Genomic DNA, 24,160 nt, shown 5'->3' with positions numbered 1-24,160 from the left:
CTCAGCTCGATTCCTGTCTACTTCTCTCCATTGAATGCATCTTGAATGTTCTTGAAAAAAAACGTCATGTCATCCTTCAAAGATTATTCTGTTTTATGATTTAATACTTAAACTCTTCGTCTATTATTGTTTCCCTCCTCCTTGCATTTTGTATTCTCAACTTTTTATTTATAGGCAAAGTTAATACCGAATTTCTAAGACTACATAGAGAAGGGTGTTATTAACACCAGATATATATGACTGATAAATCTTTTTTATAAATATGTGACTTCGCAGTATTTTCAGCTTTGCTCGGAATAAGTCCTAAAATACAGGCCGAAACCTTGATACAATAAAATAAGTACCTCTCATTAGTATTGTTCACTCCTGACCGCGACATCTGACCATCTTTTCTTCACTATGTTGAAAATAGCAAACATTTGCTAATCTTTAATCACAAATTATTATTTTTTTTTTTCAGAAATGAGTTATCATTATTATTTCTGCAATTTTTAGTATGTATTGATTCATCAGATTGGTTTAATATTGAATGTAAAAATATTCAGACAAACGGTTCTGAAAGTAAGGGAAACTTTTGAAAAATTTGGGTAATCATTCAGGAATTGAAATCGCCAAAATTGGTAAACTCCATGTGTGTACTTCCAAGGACAAGTCTAAGCTATCTGATGTTTCTTTTTTTTTCTTTTTTTTTTTTTTTTTAATTTTTACTATTTTGACTCTATATTAACTCTAGAAATACTCCTTAACGAAAATTACTTGATCACATCTAAAACGTTAGTTCTAAAATAAATAAAACTGAAAACCCAATGATAAGACACATTGTTTTCATTATAAAAATGATACAAATGAAACTAATTATTATAGTTTTCCACCTAACAAACGCGAGACATTGGTACTCATAAAACAAACCACTGCGAAATACGTTAATAACTTTATTAATTAGGGTTCACTCCCATTTCTCAGATAAGAAAGACAGGTATTAATGAAATGCTTAGCAGGTTGTATTGTTTAGTCTGACAATCAAACATAACCAACATATATGAATCTAAATACCCTGCCCGATTACAAGCTTTTTATGTTTACCGATGATGCTTTCGAAACCAATTAAGGGCCACAATCCAGGCCATTAGCCAGTTTAAAAACCGGACGACTTCCTGGTACTTGCACGGCCTCCCTAATCAGCGGGATCGTAAGAAACAGAGGTTTGAGGATGAGGTTTTGTTTCTTTTGATGAGAGCCGATACATAAAGGAGGCAGGCGCTAATATCCCCCTTCTCATGAATTATTGATGAGGCAGTGACCTGGGGGCTCGATCTGGTCCCTCTTTATCTCGACTCTTGCTGCACTTCAGAACACCCAAGCGAGGTAACTGTAGATTTAGCGATAATTTATGCAAACCATTTCATGATAAATATCACTTATTGATGCATATTTAGTATTTTTTTAAAACATTATATACAATTATCATTATTATTAATCTGTTTAGAAAATTTAATACAATAGGTTTTTTGACAATGACTTCTTCAAGGTGACTCAATGTTTTGACCTAGTAATGTTGATCATTATATCTCTGCTTTTGTTTGATATTGGAACATGTAACACAAATTTTTTGTAATTCCAAAGATTGTTTTTATCAACTGAGGTCCCCTTATCGACAGTACCAGAACTAGTGGAAATATCAAAATGTACGTTTTTTAGTTGTTGTCGGATTTAAGTAATCCGATTTTTACCGTTGTTTTTTGAATTTATATAAAGTCGGGGTCGGGGGTCTCATTTTCTGATGCCCCCTAAATCTATTAAGATCGACTTTTTTAACATAAATAATGATAATTAAAATGGCACCAATTAAATTATTCAATAATAAAATGCAATCCGTGTGAGGATCAAACTCATAAAATCCATGAAACTTATAAAATATTTAATGAGGCAATTGTGAGGGGGGGCATCAGAAAATGGGATCCCCGACCCCTACTTAATATAAATTCATAAAATAACGGTAAAAATCGGATTACTTAAATCCGACAGTTGCCTTTATCTTGGAAAACAGGCTTTACAAATTGATATATGTTGAGCGAAAGATCCAAGGAATTCCTTTCTATTCATGAATGAAAACTATTTTAACTCGTCGTTTTAATCCACCAAACTGTTCCAGTCATTCGTTTATCTTTAGTTAATTGCTTATAGTAAATTGTATGTTATTTGAAAAAGGGGATGTTTTTCTCGCTCCAAATCCTCAATATAAATAAAAATTCAGCATTTTGTTTAGCCCGTTTACTTCAAGTCGTACTTTATTAATTTTACCTTAATAAAATAGTGTTTTGAGCTAATTTATTATTGTAAAGTTAATAAAATAAGAATTGAAGTAAGGATGCTGTACTTAATTGTCATGAGAGAAAAAGCAGAAAATTAAAAGCATGCCTTCTAACAAAAAGCTGCTTAACAAATATATAAATAAAGCATGGCTTCCATAAACCGTAATAGCAAATGTATTTCAAAACGTGTTGTTTCGATCTTGATTCGTTTACTTATCGTCTGAGAGAATTTATGATTTATTTCAGAATTTATGAATATGATCAAATAAATATAATAATAATATTAAATTTTTATTTTTTCATTCTGTCATGTCATCATGCTAAAACTTCTGATTATTTTAGATATGTTATTAATTAATTTTACCAATAGAGTTAGTTAGTGTTTTTGAAAATTAAACACTTTATTTAGTAAAGAATTGATTTTTTTTATTAGGTAATGAATACTAAATATGAAGAGGTGCGTAAACAACATGGAAATTAATTGTATTTTATTTAGTCGCTACTATCTTTTGTTCAATAATATCTTATTTTTGAGGAGTGAGTGATCTCTTATTCGACTTTATTTTATTATGACACGATTTGATGTCACACACTTAATTTTTTACTGACCTTTTTTGTTTTTTTCAAATTTTTATGAGTAGTTCAAAATCTGTATTAATAAAAATCTTGTAATATCTGGCTTAACAATATAAGATTAGTTAATAGGTATATAATATGTGATGTTTATACTAATTACATATGTTAGTAAGAAAAACCTTGAACATGTTGCCATCCTCCAGATCCTCCCAGAGGAACCTCATATTAGAAGGATATCTAGATCGAGAAATGGTCTTCCAGGCCAAGGTGTATATGCTAGGGGAATGTTAATTTCGGTACACTACATCCAGTGGGGGTTAGGTCAGGATACGGTGATATGAAGGATTGCTGTTCATTCTTTGTGAAGGTCAATGAAGCATTCAGCAACGTTTGTGGCTATTCAGGGCGAATGTTTCCAGCCGTGCAATCATATCTCAGTTCATTTGTCATTTATCATTTCCTTCAGTCTCTTAGTTTCTATACCGTTCGCTACTACAATTACCTCCTTTAGAGGCATCATTGCATTCAAAAGTTAATAAATGTCTTGCCAAATTTGTGGTATTTATGTTCATATGAGATTACAACATATTCTCAAAGTACCTCGTGTTCTTTCCTCATAAATGTATAAATAACCAATATATTTTTGAGATCTTGAATGCATCATACAAGGAGAGACAAATTGATTGTAAATGTACAGAAATAGGTTATTAACAACAAGGTTAGTATTATAAAGAAAAAAATATGAGAAGCCAGATTCCAGATACCAGAATTACTTTGTTTCGAGTATCTGCAAATATTTTCTGTTTAATTTTCTTGTTATGTAATCTTTTTTTTTTGTGTGATTTTCAAATATCCATAAATGTGGCACTGATTTAAAGTAGGTAAAAGGTATAACTTAGACCCTTATCTTTTTCTAAATAATTTAAAATACGTAAATTGTAAAGAAAAGGATGTTTAATTCTCGATTCATTCCGTCGTTTTTAAAGCTGAAGAACTTGTTTCTTATTACGAGACTAGCGGGAACTATAGTCTTTATATCTATTGAATCTGTAATCTCAGGAAGGTTTTAAATTATATATGTAAGTTTCATTGAACTGCTGTTGCACACCTGTGTTGCCTATTAGGCAGGGGAAGGTGGAAATAAATAAATAAATATTTTTGTTTTTCCTTGTTATATATTTTAATTTTTAGTTTCATTTGGAATGCTAGTGTGATTTTTTTAAGTTGTATACATTAACTCTTCTCGCATGTAACTATTTAAAGGACTATTAAATAATTATCATGTTATCTGTACTTTTTAGATGTATAAATTAATCATAAAATGTTTATTTACGTTACAATAATTCACCATGGGTTTATTCATAAACTGATAAGGAGTTCTATATCAAAAGTCAATATACCCACTTTTGATATGTTATTATTTACAAATTATTTTGGAATATCGATAAGTTAATTGTTGTTAAGTTAATTTTTATTAGAAGATTTGATTTCTAACAATAATCTAATACTAAGCCGAATAAGTTTTTGTTGTAGAATTTTGATTTGTCAAAAAAATCTGTAAAATGTACTTATTTGTATAATTCAGTTATGGTGATCGACGAAACCATTTTTTTTTTCTATATGCAACGGTTTCTTTAATAAGAGTTATTTAATGCGTCCTATTAAGCTTGAAATAAAATTTACCGTGCGATTTGAAAATATATATAGCTCCTTTAATTATAGACTACTTGCTACAAATATAACCACTAGTCATTCTTTGATTATGAGAATAAAAAACTGCGTTTACTCATTATTGCCCAGAAAAGATTTGATGATAGTTTCAAAAATAAATGAATGATTATAGAGAAATATGTAGAATAATTAAAATTAAATAGATGAGAAGTAAATGTAAGAAGGTAAATGTTAATTCGATATATTAGGGAATAAATTAATTTTCAGTATATCAAAATCAAAGTCATCTTGTCAGTCAAAGTCAAATGGTAGCAGGCCGCTAGAACAAACCTGCAGGCAGTGTAGTGTACCTGGATGTTGACAATCTTGCAAAGTGCGAAAACTGACTACATCAATATGACACATGGACTGCAGTCAGTGACAGAATTCATCTCATGGAGGCATATCAAATTCGATCTATTATTACAGATATTAACACCAACAGTACGTCCACAGAGGTGACAAACACACACAAACAGTTCCAGATTTGATTGAGGATTGCAAATTTACTACTGACTTTTTTGTTTATGTGGTCCTAGTCATTTCTGACATACGGGGAGGGAGTTATCTTGAAATTACCAACCTATTCTAACCATGGTAGGGGTCAAGTTTTCATTTCGTGGGACCGCCACAACAATGAAAAAGTAGACGCCCTAGGCTGGATTCGAACTGGCACCGCCTCAGTTCCCAGGATGCAAAGTCCTTATGCAGTTCAACTAGAGTTGAAAGTTATTAGTAATATTACAAACATCTATAACTTTTTTTCATACTTTTGTGTGCAAGTATTTTAAATATACTTAATAGCGGTATCAGTACTTATCTAAGTTATTAAATTTTATTATTAATTTTTTCATTTATGGAAAATAGCTTTTTTTAATATTAGAAATTTATTTATTTTTTTATATCTTGAATTTTGGTTTTGATTGCCGATCAATATATGTACCTTTTATTTCTCAAATCGTCAAACTATTATTTCTGTTAAAAATATATTAATTATTTGTTTGATATTTGAATCAACTGAGTAAAGCAGTGCCACCTCCGGACCAGTCCTGGCACCTAGCGGTGGGTGGTGGAACTTTCTTCTGCCGCCTCCACCAATTCCACCGAATTCCGCTGGGAGTTCGCACTTGTATTGAATCACTGTATTAATTTGGGAGTTCAATATCCGGACTAAATGACAACTTGTGTCTGATTAGGATGCCACAAAGATATATCAAATAATATAAAAACAAAATCTATAATAGAAATCATCATTATTATAATATATATATTAAATGCTTTTATAACATATAATATAAGGACGTATGTGTTAATTTATGTTGAATAGATTTAAGACCGAACAAATCATTTTTTATGTTACCAGTGTAGGTAATCATTTCTTTACACGTGTTTTCGATGATTAATAATTATTTTATTGAAGATCCAAAAAAATAGTGAAATATATTTATACATGACATTTCCGGGTTTTTTAAATTTTATTTTAAATTATGATGTTATGCCGATGACACTTGTGTGCTATCAGTGAATAACGTCCTATTCATAGTATTTCAAATTCTCCAATCTCTCATCAACTTAGACATTTAAGCGAAACATAAAAAAAAAATTCCTATCACAATATGATGGTAACATAAATTAATTATCTTTATATGTACAATTAAGAAGCTTCTTTGATTGTGCATTAAGATTTTTGAAAAATAATCATATTTTTATGATTTTATATAATTTTCTCGTATGGGTGGAATGAGCTATGAAAGAATTTGAATGAAGAACTGTGATACATTTTCAACGTAGCCATATACATGAAACCTCACTACTGGTATGGAAAAGTGTGAAAGAAGAGTTGGGGTGAGAAAACTATAAAAACTGTTTTTTAACCTTATTCAGAAATAAGGATAAGAAGATTTTTCGAAAACATTTCTAATTGTTAAAATACTTAGATAAAGGTGACCTAGTCCGCAATTCTTTCTTCTTGTGTTTTTTTTAACTGAATAATTTTATTGAAAAAGATAAGAAGAGGTGAATAAATAAGAGGACCGATTACATAGGCTCAGGCTCAGAAGAAATGGGAGGTTGAAAAAAGAACTCTCAAACCAAGTTGTCGACTCCACTTTCCAGAAACGTCTGTCACCAGAAAAGTTAGAATAACACTTTTAACAAGAAATTCCCACTTTGCATTGTACAGGAATTATGAAATGTAATGTAATGTACCTAAGGCTATTTTTAAAAGGTTCTTTTAGTTTTTTAAAAATATTTTTACGTTTTTATATTTATTTCCAAAACCAATGCTGTATCAAACAGCATCTCCAAGTTCCTTCGCTTCCTCTCTTACTTCTTCTAAGGCATTTCAGAATATACTGGAGTCTACTAAAAACTGATCTCTCTATTCAATGTTAAGCGGAATGATAGTAATCCTACAATATAATACAATCTCACCGGAATATATTCCGTTCTAGGGCTCACAATCACTTAAAATTCGTATGTCGATGGCTGGGATAACGTAGAGTGACGGAACCACCAATTAAAAATGTAATTATTTTTCAAAAGAATTTTAAATGAATGTGATGCTAGAGCTCCTTTATGGGATCTGAAAGTCTCACACTCCTTTCACAATATACTATACACTTAAGAGATTCCCCGGTTTCAACGCCTAAAGATCTCTTCTTCACATCTCTTAATGCATGCATAAATTGCTGGTTGTGTTAGCGGGAGGGGCCGACATGGGATGCAATGCAGAGATGCAGTTTAGATTAGAGGTCCCGTTGTCAGATATAGGATCCTTTCCTAATTGCGCTCGGAGTGCACGTACTCATACAATGAACTAGTTACATCTCAATAGACCCTAATTACCCTAATCAAAAGCAGCATTCTATCAACGCTGCCTCTTGATACTAATCAACGATAGAGCGAAGGGTGTTTTTCGTCGCTAGTTTGATTGCGTGGATCGAAATTGCATGCTTTCGATGTTTGCATGTTTTACATAATTCCAATCTGATTAGGAAATATTTTTCTTTACCTCAGTATTTATACAAAAATACTTTTTTTATTAAGAATTCGGAACATACTAGTTGCTGTACAAACTACGAAAAATATTTCGATGAAGTTATGAATCATTTTCAACCATTGGAGCAAATCATTCTGTACATTAGTAACTTGGATGTTGAGTTGTCTATGTTTGGCTAAGCTTAAAGGTTAGGATTACTGTTTAATATTAGTACCAGAAGGACGAGGGTAATTAGAAATACGGATTTATAAACCGACATTTAAAAAAAGAAATAAATGCATGGATCCATTCTTTGTTCCTTCGATCAGGAATAAGTGCTACTTTGTAATGTGGAAGTGATGAGATGAAATCCTCTGTGGAAGAAATGAATTTAAATTTGTATTAAAATATAAGAAGTAAATCTAAAAGTCGAGCGCCCAACGTAATTTAATTAAATTATTTTAAATAGTGATAGTAGACTGGTCCTTCTGTATGTCGAGTGTAGATCCTTAACATTTAGTGATTAGACCGGTCCTTACGTATGTATGTCGAATGTAGATACTTTAGAAACTTTTGACCATAAATTTGGATAGATTAAAAATAGATAAGTTTTAAAAACGTCAATTTGATGTTAGTGGTAAGAGACTTAACCTTTTTGTTATTTAAACTGTTATTGAAATAATAAAATATACCACACTCAAAGGCAATAAGTATTAGGGATCTAATTTAATTAAAAATAAATATAATAATTAATTATAAACATGATACTGATAAAATATAAACATGATACAGATAAACTAAAAAAAGTAAATATATACAGATCGTAAATAAACATAGACAGATAGCTGTGTTAAACAATAGAAAATAAGGAAACGACCGAGTTTAATAATTAAAATAAAATCTTGTACACAATCATTCATACATACAATATTTTCATTTTTCCCAGGGTTCCCCGAATCGAGCCTTGTCACCCAATATGGATGACACGGCCAAACCCCAGGGTCTTAGGGCTCTCTCTAACCTGTGTTACTGATATTGAGAGGCAGTGGAGGCTGAGTGAGGGTACTTTGGCCTTAGACGCTCAGGACATGAGTCGCTGAAGACTTCATATGGATGGGCAAAAAAAAAATAATTTTAACTTTTGGTTGTAACTGATTATTTTAAAAAAAATAATATAAAACCATTGCTATTTCTTCGTTGTTTATGAAATTATATATCGCTGTTTTGCTGGAATTGGATATCTGACAAAAAAATCTGAAGATGGTCAGGGTTGTGATCAAAAAAGAACAAAATGGTTTTCAACTATTTGTTTTCCGATGTTTCGTCCTACTTTGCAGGTCTTCATCAGGGCTAAAAAGATACAAAAACATTACAAAAATAAAATACAAAAAAGTAAATTAAGGTAGGATAAAATGATAAAAGGATTTTACCCTACCTTAATTTACCATCTTGTTTGTGGCATTCATTAATGGCCATCTTCTTCATATTTTAAATTATACGGTCAACTATTTAAATATACAAAAACAATTTTATTTACAAATGGGCATGTTCCAAAGATATTACCGTAGATCAGAGTTCCTTTCTTCATTGTGATCCCTCCATCCCAAAGCTGGTAGGTTTGTCAAAAAATAAACACAGTCCACGGTACAAACTATACAATCTGTTACAAATTACTATACAATACAATCAATATAACAAATACAATTTCTTTTTTGCCAGATGTACCACCATTCAAGTAAAGTCATATTATCATTACAGGAATATCAGACTTAGAAATCAAAATTAATTGATATTTAATTGAAAATTCTTAATTATTATTAATACGTTAAGTCCTACTATAATCACAATATATGTCGAAAGATAACTTACTATTTTCTGAGTATTTCTACTACTGTCAAATATTTCTACTACTTAATTCTCAAGTCAAAAGTCTACATTAATTTTATTATTTTAAAGTTTAAAATTTTAATATTATTTTTGATCTTGAAAAACCGGAAAACTGTTTTACAAAATGCTAAAAATAAATAAACAGTTTACAATACTGAAAGGAATTGACGGTTTAGAAAAATTAGGTTGCACATTAGGACCCCACTTCTTATCAAATGGTTCATCAGGAGTTTTAATAACCCATGATGTAGTTTAAGTAGCTTATAAATTATCAAGAAGGGGAGTAGGTACTGAGAGTAAGGATATATTTGTGGTATAGTGCAATATAAAGATAAAACGGCAATTATACCCGAGCAGTTAAACCTTGATTCATATGATCCCAGAGGGCCGGATCATAGCCCGTGGACTGGTTCCTTATCTAGGATCGTTTCTTTTACCGGAGAAAGGAGCGCCGGGAGCTATGCTATATATAATGCCCACCGTGCAGATCCTTGTCTGCTCCTGATGCCTCTCTTACCCTTTACAGACCTGAGTCCTGATCTATTGTTCCTCAGCCCGCGAATAATTGGTGGCTGTGGAGTAGTAGATCTAAGCTAGTCTTTGGATCTTCGGCAGTCCGTCAAACTGTCAGCATCCTTTCACCTCGTTTTATTACTTGCTGAGTTATTGGATCACGGTTTCATTTATCGTTCATTATCTTTTTGAAATAAAACTCTTCGATGCCGATCGATCACCAATCGCACACCTATCCAATTACGCCTGTCCAAACCCAAATTCACAAGTTCAATCTTTGTGTAATTTTCACACCAAGTTTCGATCTTCCTCTCGGACGTATAAACGTCGGATCAGTGTTAATTACATTTTAGAGATAACATCGTTACTAAGCCCTAACCTTACACGTCCATCTTATTCGTCGTAATGCTATCATTTGAATTATATTTATAGGGAATTATAGTTCTCCTGATAACTCATCCTTATTTGGTACGAATACTTAATGCTATATTATCTTTTAAAAAACCTTCAAACACTGCTCCATCCTGAATATAAGAGGCCTCAATTCGCACCCGTAAGACATATTGTGGATAATAATAGTTTTGTAAATTATAACTTTTAATATTCTAAAGAAGATGGCCCTCGTGACCTTATATTGTAAACTGTTTTTAGAGTTCTACTACTGGGTAGTTTCTCTACATCCTGTATCATATCATTATGTCATTATGATCAAATTTACTGGTTGTATTTTTTTATACAGTTGTAAATATCAACAAATAAATAAATAAAAAAAAAATATTCTAAACAGATGGCGTGAGCTAAGCAATTTCGAAATTCGAAAATTACCGTTATTTCCGCCAGCTATTTATTTCAATAATTTCAATGAGTTATTAAATACAAAACATCTGGAGTAGTGGGCGCATCACTCATCTTTCACTCACCACTCTGCATTGAAATGAACACACATACTAAGGTAGGAGCTACCAAAATTGAATTTTTCAAACAGAGTCCTTCAAGTTAGTTTTATCCGGACTGAAGTATGAAAATAATGTACAATGGTTGGGACTATCTTGTCCGTTTTCAATTATTTATTTAACTTAAAAAAATAATAAAATCTATTATTACATCAGAGTAACTAACAATTTTAACGTATTTAATCTTAAAAATAATATAATTTTACAATAATATAAAAAGCAATCGATATTAATTTAAGTTAAAATCAAACAAATATTCTAAAAATAACAAATATGTCTTAACCATTTCTTAACCAAAAACTCTTATTTACCTTTATGAATAAGTACAATAAAAACCCATAAAAAACAAAACAAAAACAAATATAAAAAATAAAAATTATAGTTATCATAAAAAAAACTTTTCTATAAATTCTTTACAAGACCAAAGACACACTTGATTCGGTAATATTTATACCATGCTCACCCGCCGAAGGGATAATATTTCCTTCGGAAGCCTGTATTGATGGCCTAAATCGAGAGAATTTGGAGAGGCCTTTCTGGAGTTTGGTATTTATTAATCTCTTCCACTTCAGTTCTTTTTACCAGCTGACAGGGCTCTACCTCTTTGGCCCAATATATAGCCAAATATAGGTTGAATATTTCAGATCCCCGATATGGTTTGAAATCATCGTTTTTAGTATATTATGTTATTTTCTCTGTATAGTGGATGTATACATTTTATATCATAAGTATCAAGTTGCTTCTGAGAAATTAATAATTTTTTTTTATGTTTCAGGTGAGTAAACACAGAACCCAATTGTATTCTTTATCTTGAGTCAAGAAGAAAATCATCAAAATTTGGTAACTGTATGGTTTATACATTGTATTTCATTTTCGGTGAAAAGTTAGTTATCAATATGTAAATATAATTTTATTTTTTATTCCAGAACTGTAGAGAACTAACGGAATAATCGTATTTTTTTAGGCTTCCTTCAATTTATTTGTCTTTAAGTAAGGTTTTTTGAAAAATATTTGTAAATAAATGCTTGAAATTTAAACCAAGCTAGCTAAAAATTGTAATTTCAAATCATAAATTTGAATTATTCCAGATTATTGATATAAAGAATGAAAATTGATAAATTTCTGGTGTGAGAAATTCACACTTCTTCCTACTCATCTGTACTATCTATCCAATTACTTGACATAATACATTTCCAGGAAGTTTTCATTACATTCCAGGTTTCATTCATTAGATTACTTTAACATTTTACTAAGTCTTGACTAACGGATAATCTTCGAAATTTTGCAAACTGTTCAATGAATGAAATTAAATAAAAAATTTAATAGAAGCAAGGATTAAATAAAAAGAATAATAGTCGTTTAAAACAACAATTATTTTAAACAATAATATTCTATAACTCGCACAAAAGTTTTACAGAAGAAAAAACAGGAAGGTGGAAATATTACCGTTTACACTTGGCATGTCGTGACACTTGACGCATGGCTTGGTCGTTTACAATAAGAACAGAAATTCTAAAATGACATCGGAAAAAAAAGAAAAAAATTATCGGAAAAAAAAGGAACTAGTAATTAATTCTTTGAATAATAACATAGTTGTGTTGATATGTATAACACAACAATGTCTGGTGAGGAAATATACATTATCCATAAAGGAGTTCCTTCTAGAAAGAAATTTAATTGGAATCGAGAAATAATATTAGTCTATATCAGAAACTGTTCAGTACTTTGCATCCCCAAATTGTAGATACTCCCGCTATGGAAATATCTAGAATAAAAATATTCAACTAATAGGAGAAGATAGGGTAAAGTGAATTTTGAATTTTCACTGTACCATGGTTACTGATAGAATCTTACCGAATATTGAATCTACTTATTATAAGATACACATACCACATCGTGTACAAAGTTCCTCATATATTTAGTACTTATATATAAAAATAATAGTAACTCATAGTCAGGGATATTAAACATTTTATGGAATCATTATTTTTATTTATTGCTTTATTGATATTTAAAAAAAAAAAAGCATATTGCAATTTTCTTGTTTCATTCAGTATACCTATCTTCATACTGAATATCTTTAAAACCATTATCATTATCATTAAAATTTCCACTGCTCTATTCTGCTATTCTGCTGTCCTAAATTTATTATTTTTAGTATTTTATCTTTCACGATGCTTCTCACCACTACACCAAGAAAATCAAGCTAGTTAGAACCAAGTCTTACTGGCTTAATCACCTCTTAACGTCTCCTAATCTCTCCCTCCGCCTCAAATTAATAATTTATAAAAGCGTGCTCAGGCCAACCCTAAACAATGGAGCACCTTTGCTGACCAATGAGGCACCAACAACAGCCAACCAGCTCCAACAGTTTCAGAGCAGCATGATCAGACACATAGTACGACATACTTCATTACAAAGAGCTAAGACTGACTACATTCATACGATACTCGACCTACCGATAATGACAGAGTTCATCACGAGGAGGTACATCAAATTTTTTTATAGCCCCCAGCACTGAACAATCCCTCTATTCAGGACACTGACACCGACAGGACGGCCACGAAGATGGCAGACACACTCAAACAGCCTCAGACTTGACTGAGGACAAGTTATTGAACCATTATTGACACAACAAATCTGGTATGCCCCGACACCATCAGACTATTACACAACACATATCCACTAATCTTATCCAAATTATCTAATTACCCACTTAAAATGCATTCCCAATGCAGTAAAAGAGCTTCCCCTCAACTTAACAATTTTAAGGTTTACCATATTAGTTTAAACTTTGCTGAACTATCTCTCATTGTTATAAGTAATTTAAAATGGATAAACATGAAGTATAAAAGTATTTGATTTACAACTAAAGGAGAAAATGATTTTCAGGCAACCTCCTAATATAGACTGGGACATCGAACAGGAAAATAGTCCAAAGCACTCGATCTGATTCCTTTACTCTAGGAAAGAATAAAATTGATAATCATTATTCCTAATGCCAATAGTATATTGCAATGATTATGCTTTCTTCACCGCAGCCCTGACGACCTTCATCTTATTAATTTACGGTCAATCAACTACATATATAATTAAGTTTATTATCGTTTTTCAATAAACCGTAAATAGCAAATTTAATAGCAGTAAAAAAAAAATATTAAAAAATTGCAATTGTAATTTTATTTTGTTTATTTCGAAAAAAGTTCAAACATTTCTCACTCATAATAATAATAAACAATTGATTAAAATAAAATATGACAGGAATTTGTAATTATTGTTTTTATTACTAAAGAAATTGCTGTTTTAAAATCTACTGAGGTTAATTTCAACTTGAAGTTGTATGTGAAAGCTGTGTAATGCGCGTATCAAATTTTTTCATGAAGTGGGGATTCTTGTACGTTTAATCCCACTGTAAATTCATTTAATTTCTAATGGAATACTTTCCAAAATACAATTCTGTGAAATCTTAATCGAAATGTAATAAAACATGTAACGCCAAACAATGCAAAGGATTATATATTTTATCTTTTTGTTAAGTTTAATGAATATAAATTGGTAAAGTTTTTAAATACGAGTTAATTTCGCAGTAACAAAATGTATGATTTTCTGATATCTAATTAAAGCACCGTTTCCGTCATGAGCTATTTTTCATGGAGCTTTTGCTCTGTGTATGTATATTTTTATTATATACACAAACATAGAAGGGGCTCAGATACGATCCCGAGGTATAGTAAATAATTCTAGAGTTGGATTTCTGCCAATTTGAGGTTGGTCGGTTTCCAAATGTCTATTGTCCTATCGAGAAGAGATTAGGGCTTCAAGCTCATTAAGCTACTTAGAATTATTATTTAAATTATTTTATTGCATCAAGTTGGTTCCATAATCCAGAAAAAAAAGAAGTGATTATAATTACTTGTGTTCTTCAACTCGTATATTATGGTAATAATAATAAGCCATAGCAGAAAGACCCTTTTTCCTACTTTCGTGCAGGTGCCGTTGCCACGACAGCTATTGGCTACATAAATGTTTTAATAATGGCTGTTTAGAAAAACTATATTTATTTGGAATTTTTCATTTAATAATAAAATTTGGTTCTATAGAAAAAAAAAAGTGAATAGAGAAAAAACAGCGCCAAACGTTAAACTTACATCCTACTATCTTAAAAGTAATTTTTTGTTTTACCGAAAATATTATCACAAACTTTATAAGTAATTTCTATTCGCAATGCCCCTAAAGATGGGCTTATAAAAATTTGATTCCATGCTATTTAAATCGTTTAATAACGAAATATTATTACCACTTCTATTTCTAAACAAAATGATTTCCTTTACACCGATCTGAAAATGTTAGTTCATGACATTTCACTATTGACTAATGTAAACCGTAGAGAACAAAATGTCTTTACAGTTTTGTAAGAAATGACAGTTATCCACATTGGATGAGCTCACTTGTTAAGAATGATTTGACATGATTTCATGACTGACGGGAACATCATACCTCCCCATTAGGCATCAAAATGTTAATAACAAAAATTATATTAGCATTTTTCTAATAAAAATGTTACTGGTAACATTTCGTTGAAAAGCCACCCACCTTAATGACTTTGAGGTTTCGAGTGCATCCGTTGAGCGTTGAAAAATTAGAAATGAGCCATTAGAGAGTCTAAATTGTTTTTAATTTTTTCCTCCAACTAGTAATTTATTTCGAGGTTTTAATTATAAATGTATCAATATGTTTTTTTATTTATTTCCAAACCATAATTAGACAGAAATAAGACCTTAGTTTTATTTCATAGACGGAGTTCTGCCGTTCTTGCTCTTTCTGAAGTTTACATTATATCGTCACTAACAGTGCCCTCTTCACATTTACGGTTCTGCGATCCATTAACTTATGAGATCGACATCATTTCAATTAGACCAGTAGTTCCTAACAGGTGGGTCGCGGGAAGGTCCGGAAACGGATTGCCTAATAAATTATATTTTTACAGTTATGATCATTAAATAAGAGGAGCCAAGTTATTGGTTAACTTCAGATATTTTATAAAAGTATCATAAATAATTAAAATAATAATATTTTTAATATGATAATAAATCTGTTCTGTAATAAATCTACAACCCATGAAGAGTCAGGGGTTTTAGTACTTTTTAAGGAAATTATTATTTTTAATTAATAATTATCGGCCACAACCAGTTTTAAACTCGGATCCTTGGAGTCAGTAGCACAGCATCTTACCACTTTTATCCAAATTTCATATTTTTATTTCCAAGTATAAGATTAATCATTGTGAAGACTCAATTTTAGATTAAATTTTAGTATATAAATTATTAAAAAGTAACATGTTTAAAAAAGGAATTAGTCTTCCTATGGTTTTATGTATTTTTCTAGTAAAAATATAAATTATAGATCTAGGTAATTATTCGATTTTAAGAAATGTGTGAACATTTATATAAAGACATAAAAGTATATAAAATAATTTGCAATTTATTTTCACAGTTTCAAGTACAGAACTCTAGTTTAAATACAATTGGATAGATTAGCCCAAATTAATATTTAAAATGGTTAGATGGAATGTAATGTAGTAGTGATCGGATCCTTTCACAGGGAAGTATTTGGGTGGATTAGAATACTTCGTCTTGAGGATATTAAGGGACTTATCAGTAAATACTTAATATGTATTTAACTCTCAACATTTTCGAATCTTGTAAAATATAAAAGCTCAAGCTCGAAGTTCAAATTCATGTAATTTATTTTTTCTATTCGTCTATTTGATGACCTTCGTATGAAGCTGTGATAAATAAGCAACCGAATAAAAAGTCTTCCAGGTAAATTGACCGGTATAACTGCCTCACCATTTTTACATATGTTTCGAGGTTAATGATTTGTCGTTTGAGTATAAAATCTATAGGACGAGCCGTTTTCCAAAATATAGTGGCCTCTGAGAGAGTCCCTATAATTTAATAAAATTGCTGCCATTTTATGCTAGTTCTTGACTCCAACTTCGGGTCAAATCGGACGTGTCGTTTTAGAAATAAAGGTGAGTCAAGTGATTTTAGTAAACAATTTGCAGATGACCAGAATGTTACTGTATCTGTGGAATATGACCAATACATTCAGTATACCAATACAACGTCGCGGCACTCTTCTTGGGTTTAGAAAAATGCGCGGCACCCTTGTTGAGCTAAAAAAAATTAAAATATAGCAGTATTATCTTCAGAGCGGTTGAATATAAAAGAAAAACAGTGTAAAATAAATGCTGGAATGCACTGGTTTTTTCGCTATTTTATTTTTTAATGTTTTTATAATATTTTGAGAACGTGGCACTTCCTGGCATACGTTTTTTTTTTTTTTTTTTTTTTTTTCCGATCCCTCTAAAAATGAATTAATAAGTGCATTACTGTGAAAAATAGAAAAGTAATTCGTTTTGGGTCTTACCTTTTGCTACCTTTGGTATTTTAAGGTTACCTGTTATGTTTATTTGTTATACATGAGATATCCACTCTAAAAAGATGCTATTTTAAATCCGGAGGTGATGGGCCTCCTCGTGTTATATCGTATATAAGATAAAATAAAAATAAATAAATAAAAAAAAACATTAATTAATAAAGACGATAGACAAAGGTGAAATAATAAGAAAAACCGTCAGAAGTCGAAAAGAAGTGTGGGAGAGGGGAAGGGAGTGCATCAGAAGATGGAGTTGTTAATAGATGGTGATGTTATATGATAACAATAAGGTTAATATGATGGTGATGTTAATAGGGTTTTTGGAACCTTTCCTGCCCTGCCACCTCGCAGGAAGGGGGGTGGAGTGTTAGACTGGAATACTGGATTGAAGGAAGCAGGGAGACTGTCAAAGAATTTAATGTGTCTCCGTGTGATGTGTTGTTGTACAGTTTCTAACTGTAGTTCGTGTGTCATGTTACGTCTTTCCAGAGATGTCCCTCGGCATATCTTCTGTAGTGTACTGTTTTGGTATTGTTGTAGTGATTTCAGGGCAGTTGGGTAGAGATAGTGTAGTAGTGGTGCGCCGTGTAGGAGTAATGGTCGTAGTATTACTTTGCAGATGAGTAATTTGAGTCTGAGTGACAGCCCTGGTTAGTAGATGAGGTGTTTGAGTTAGTATGATGTTGATTTGACAATTTGTATTCTGTACTGTATGTGTGCAGTGAAGAATAGATGTGTTTCTAGTTTAATGCGTAGGTGAGAGAGATGTTTCTTGATTTGTATTGTCTGTTCGTTGAGTTTAGGTGCTCTGTTGGGAGTTTTCTTGTATGAGAAAGTGATGGCGTCTGTTTTTGTGAATTGATGTGAATGTTTATGTCTCCTAGTTTGTTAGCGATGAGTTGGGCCGCTGCGGCGGCCTGGTCCATGGCCTTGTCTGCATTCATGCTTGCCGAGTATATGGCGATGTCATCAGCATATGCAGATATTTGAGCATCGTCAAATTTAGTCCCGACTATGTGGGCAGTATATATATTGAATAGGACTGCCGCAAGGACCGAACCCTGGGGCATACGCTTGGGGCACCATAGGAATATATATAGCAAGATTAGAAAAACAGTGCAAAAAGAGAAATGCACTTTCGGAACCGCTTTCAAAGCGTAGTTTTAGAAAAATATTAGAAAAGTAAAAGTATATATTACATAATCCTCAAAGTAAGTACGGCTCTATTATAGGGTTTCGTTATACTAACATATATCTTACATGCAATTATTGATTTCTTTTCAGAGCCATCTATTGTTCTATCTAGATCAATGCAAGCCCCATCAGGTTTTTTATTTTTATATACACATCAATAATAAATATCCACTTTTGCATTTTAAAATATAAAATGGTTAATACATTGCAGAAATAGAAAGTAGAACATAACAACCTTTTGTGACCATAGAAAAGTACTCGTTGCTTTAGATGCCTACGACTAGGATAATAAGTATATTTTGCAAACTGTTACATTCAATTTATTATTTCTAGAAATAGTCATGGTCCTAGTAATAGAATGAGAGTCAGTTTCCCGGAAAGCAACAATTTAATTTCTAGGCGGTTTTCTGAACCACAAAATAATTTTTTATCTTGAAGAAATCGGATTATTTTATCTCACTTTATCTAAAATAACTTATCAACACTTATTCAAAATCATTTTTTCAATTAATTAGTTATTTTATTAGAAAAACAATTTTGTACAGTTGAATCTTCTTTCTATCTCCCTTCCATGTCCTGGCCCTAACTTCCCAATCTCCATTTTTAGAATTAGTTTTATTTCTAGGGTGATTCAAGAGTTGCCCTCTCGTTAAACCTCTGGAGATAGAGTGTCAGGGTTTTCAAAATTCCAGGGAAATTTCTCACAAAACTCTAGGGACAAATATTTTTTTCCAGAGCCGTTACTTATGTCACATCGTCAGCTAATTTTTGTGTTTAGGTTTATTTTTATCCACCTTTTGTTTTCCTCTTCTAACATTTGTAATTTAAAATACCTGTAGGGACTTTGTTAGATTAGTTTAAATTGCGTGAGCGTCAATTCACCTTTTTCATAATTTACTAATCATACCTCAACATTCCATCGTCGCTGGTAAAGCATCCAGCCTATTCTGTCACTACTTCCGATCATCATTTTTACAAATCATACTACACAAGTCATGTAAATATGAAATAGGAATATTTTAGGTCAAGAAATATTTGTCACTTTAGCCTATACGTAGTTATAAACGATATCCATTTCATGATATCGTGGACCAATGATGGTCGAAGGTGAAAAGATACACAAATAAAACTTATTTATTTGTGCCGAAGTTTCGAACTGAATTTCAGGCTGAAAATCCGAAAACGAGATAACAACCATAATTCAGAGAAACATAAAAATAAAAATAAAGTAGTAGATGATAAAATATGTTTTTATTAGTATCAATTAACCACTATCTTCTTAAGTTATTATTATGCATATTTTCAGGTCTTTGTTATTTTTATGTTTCTTTGAACTATGACAGTTATCTCGTATTGGTTTTTCATCCCTGATGAAGGCCTTAAATTCAGGTCGAAACGTCATCAAACAAATATTTGTTTTTGATTGATACATTTATTTATTGATAGATATTACAATCTGCCACATAGTTGTGGGCAATAGGTAATAGTGATGAATGATATCATACATACTAAAATAAAAAAAATAAATTAATAAAATTTTAAAAAATAAAAAAATAAATAAATAAAACAAATAAATAAATTAAAAAAAAAAAAACTCTGAAAATATATACAAACAAAAGAATAAACAAGATGAACATAATCAAACTATCTGTATGAAAAATAAATAAATAAAATAACATAATGGTAAAATGATATATACAATATCAAACAAATAAGTTTTGTTTGTTTGTGTATCTTTCCTGCTAACACTTCCGACCATCTTTTTCTCAGTCTACGGTCAACTATTTACACCATACTTGTGTTATTTAAGTATATTTATAAAACATTCACTTTTTTTAGAAATAAACGCAATTATAGTTACGTCATTATCACTCTTACCAGTTGCATTTAAATTAATTTCCAATAATGAAGAGTTCTTTATAGAGTATTTTTACTAAAGGTAAGTTACCCCAGTCTGTACCCAGTCTTTTTCTGGTCGAATTAACAAACGAAAAATCCTTCCTTGTTTTAAGAAATGTTTGCTAATAGTCAGTTAATACAGAACCAATTTGCAATACTAAATTTTGAGAGTACTGCAAAATGATTTCTTTATTTCTGGCCTCAAATTCGGGTTTTCTAACACTATGTTTATTGAATACCATTTTCCGTACTTTTTTTTTTGTAATATTCCTTTTTTTTTTTAATAGCTTTATTGAAATTTACAACAGTATATTATATAATACATTCAGTAAATTTGATCTTAGTTAAAATGTAATGTTACAGGCGTGTAGAGAAACGACCCATTGGTAGCACTCTAATGACATTTTACGTTAGTAGTTCTCGTGGCCATCTTCTTTTCATGTGCCTCGGAGGATTGTCAGGAATGAAAGAGGATGCAAAGCTAGAAACTATTCAGTTGGGTGGTTAGGGAGTTTATAATAGAAGGAATGATATCTGTCTCAGGCTAGATCTGTACAGAATAGGGAATATTAAGGTCTTTATGTATAATTTATTTTTGTGATAAAGTAAGGAGCTGTAATATCCCTGAACTATTGTTGACCAAGATGTGATGTTCTATTGGCACTGCCCTGCTAATCCCGGACTAGCGGTGCAGTTTCACCTAGAGGAGATGGAAGTTAATTAGTGTAGCTAGCCTGTAAATTAAGGAAAGGCTATAGGAGGCCGGCGAGCTCTTGACCTAGATCACGCTTCCTCGGCGCTGCCCTGATAGAGGTCTTCTCTGAGGGGAACGTTACTCCGGGGTGAAAGGGACGGCTTCAGCTCTCATTAAGGGGCTGTCATCCAGAATTATTGGGATTGCAAATGTCCCTTTTACGGCCTTCTGGTTCAAATAGTTTTTTTTTTAAATATACGTGTTATCGTCAGCCTTGTTCTTAACCACTCTTGGTTAATGTTAAACTACTAACACCTATTTCTATGAAATTTCGTACATATCGTTCCTTTACTTGAACAGTGGCACATCTTACATAATTCTACTTTTACAAGAGAAGAATATAAACATATTCAATATACATTTATTTAAATATTAACGTCAAATTTCATTCCATTATTCTAATTTTTTGTTCATAATTTATTTGAGTCTACCCATTTTCAAAGTGCGCCGCTTTTTAAGAAAAATCATCATGTGATATATAGTAAGTGGAAGTATCCAGATCTTGAAAATTTTTGAATTCGAGTATATCGACGGAAATACTTTTTTTTTTCTTCGTACCCCTCATTAAAATAGAATTAGGTACATCATACATATCCGTCTTCTCCCTTTGATTGTCTTGTGGTATTATAAGGTATTGATATCAGTCCAGTTAAGGTGGTATAGTCTAGTTATAGGCTAAGGCTACGCCATGGAATTAGTGAAACGTGAAGGAACTGTTCTGCTCGTTAATTTCTTACGGAAACGATGGAAATACACGTTTTGACCCCCAATTAACCCAATGTTGAAGAAGTCTCTGCGAGTGTGTCTCTGTATACAATCTAGCTCAAAAGCATAAAGTGCTAGGATACTGAAGTTACACATTTAAGGCAGGTGTATGACTGGGATATGACTGAATCATTTTTGACTATATCACTTTATAGAATCGATTTTTCATTTTTTTTTCCATTTTATCCAAAACGGCTCTTACGATTTTTATTAAACTCGGTGAATCAATGAGAATTCAAATGCTCTACAATGCCAGATATGCCTTATCCTGATTGAAATACTCTATCAGGGCTTTAATGCCGAATTAAAAAAAATCTCTAAAGTACGTTTAATTTTATTTTGTTTTTAAAATAAAATAATCTGTTATTATTTTTAGCAATAATAAGCAATGTAAAAAAAAACAACATTATGTTTAACTAAAGTAGAAAAATAATATATCTGATTCGAATGAGAAAAGCCGAGGCATCGGATGTAAACAGCTTCGTTATGTTTTATTAAACTGTTATTCTTTAAAATGTAAAATTCATATTTGTAATAACCATCTCGAGAAACCCGAAAACAAGAATTTCTAAAGCAACACAAAAAGAAAAAAAAATATATATATAATATTTTAGCGTCTATAAAAGAGACGTGAGTATTTTTAAGTTAGTTGTAGAGTTAGAATTAGATAGAATTTTGAAAAATTGTATTAACCATCTGTATTTGGAGCAATTTGGAGAAGTCTGTTCTGAGATATTCGATCTCTAAGATAAATGTCTCATAATGGAAGATAGATATTTTAATTTTGGTATTATTATAATATTAATAAAATTATTCAGACTACTCTAAATTACCGTTTGTAAAACATTTAGAAGTTTATTTATTCCATCATCCTCTGCCATCTCGTTCATGAGCACTAACCATCACTATCTCACCATTGACATCATCATCACCATAGCAATCTCATCGTAATCACCTCATTCATCGCTGCCTTGTAGAAATAACGCCATCCATCATCATGATCCATTTGCTTATTTAATAACTTTGATTGTTAATTGCAGGCAGCTTGTCGTAGCCCGAATCGGTCAGACTAGCGTTCCGACTGTACCAAGATTAACTCAGTTAGAAGAAAACAGTCAGTACAAGTTTTGTTAAGACTACTAATTAATCCCTGCATTCAACTTCTACCTCCTATATATAACCCCCTTTAATTTTTGTGTGTCCTTTCTTGAATGCTTTATTAGATGTGGCTGCTCAGATTTTCTTTTTTTCTTTTTTTTTTTTTTTTGGCAATGCGTGTATCGTTTTAGTTTTATTCTAATAAAAGTTTTTTTCTTTTTTTTTTTGTTATGTTAATGTTACCTTTTTCAGTTATATGTAACTTGAAACTAATATCTCCCTATAGTTTTATAATATTTTATTTGAGCTTGTTTGCATTCACCTTTATTTCAAATCTTGTTTTTTGGTTGTCCTTCTTCTAAAATTATCATGTGTAATTTGGTCATATATTTGATTAGAATGGTTTAACTATAGTATTATTTATATTTTGTTAAATTATGTTATCTATGATTTCTACTGAGTGTTCATATTCATTTATAACCTATTCTTAATACAATAGATGAATTAGTAAGTAATGCATTGTTAAATCAATACTAGAAGTAAGTTCATGAATATAATTTATATTCATACATATAATATAATTGATGTGAATATATTAGTTATAAATTATTATTATTGTACAGACATAGGCAGTGATTAAAATAATATACGAAATTAAGGTATTATACATTTTAAGAAGTAAAATACAAGAAATGTTGCTTAAAGTAAGTATATTTACTTCGTAAAATAAGAAAAAATATATTATTTTGTATTATAAATTCACAGAGTACTGCTGACATATTGTTTTTTGGGACAAAAAAAATAATAATTACTATTTTAATTTTACCTAGCCTATATATTACCTTTTAGTTAGGAGTTTAATTCGCTCCATATAATCATTCTTAGTATTTTCAATATTTATTCTATAAAAATTTACCACATACAATATTGAATTACCATTAATAAATGGTGGTCACGAACAGAATATAAGTTTTAGTAATCTTTTATATTTTGTATTACTTGTATACTTTTGCAAAGGAAAATTTTAACATTTTGCAACAAGAAATATTGTTAAAAGTACTTCACTAAAAACAGTTAA

At 30.9% G+C, this 24,160-nt stretch overlaps 1 protein-coding gene across 12 annotated transcripts in view; it reads left to right on the top strand.

The window, feature by feature from the left end:
- OtopLa (Otopetrin-like a) overlaps positions 1-24,160 on the top strand; it is a 331,346-nt gene that overhangs the window by 146,761 nt on the left and 160,425 nt on the right. For 3 of the 12 annotated variants that reach the window (XM_014431182.3, XM_014431189.3, XM_014431188.3), the window contains exon 2: positions 23,025-23,098. The exons of the other annotated variants lie outside the window; for them this stretch is intronic. In XM_014431182.3, coding sequence (XP_014286668.1) covers positions 23,025-23,098 — 74 coding nt within the window. The remainder of the gene's footprint in view (positions 1-23,024; positions 23,099-24,160) is intronic. 12 annotated transcript variants of the gene reach the window in all.

This window comes from Halyomorpha halys, unplaced genomic scaffold (assembly GCF_000696795.3).
Source record: "Halyomorpha halys isolate HHAL.00 unplaced genomic scaffold, Hhal_1.1 Scaffold949.1, whole genome shotgun sequence".
Lineage (NCBI taxonomy): Eukaryota > Metazoa > Arthropoda > Insecta > Hemiptera > Pentatomidae > Halyomorpha > Halyomorpha halys.
This window is presented reverse-complemented; position numbering and strand designations above follow the sequence as displayed.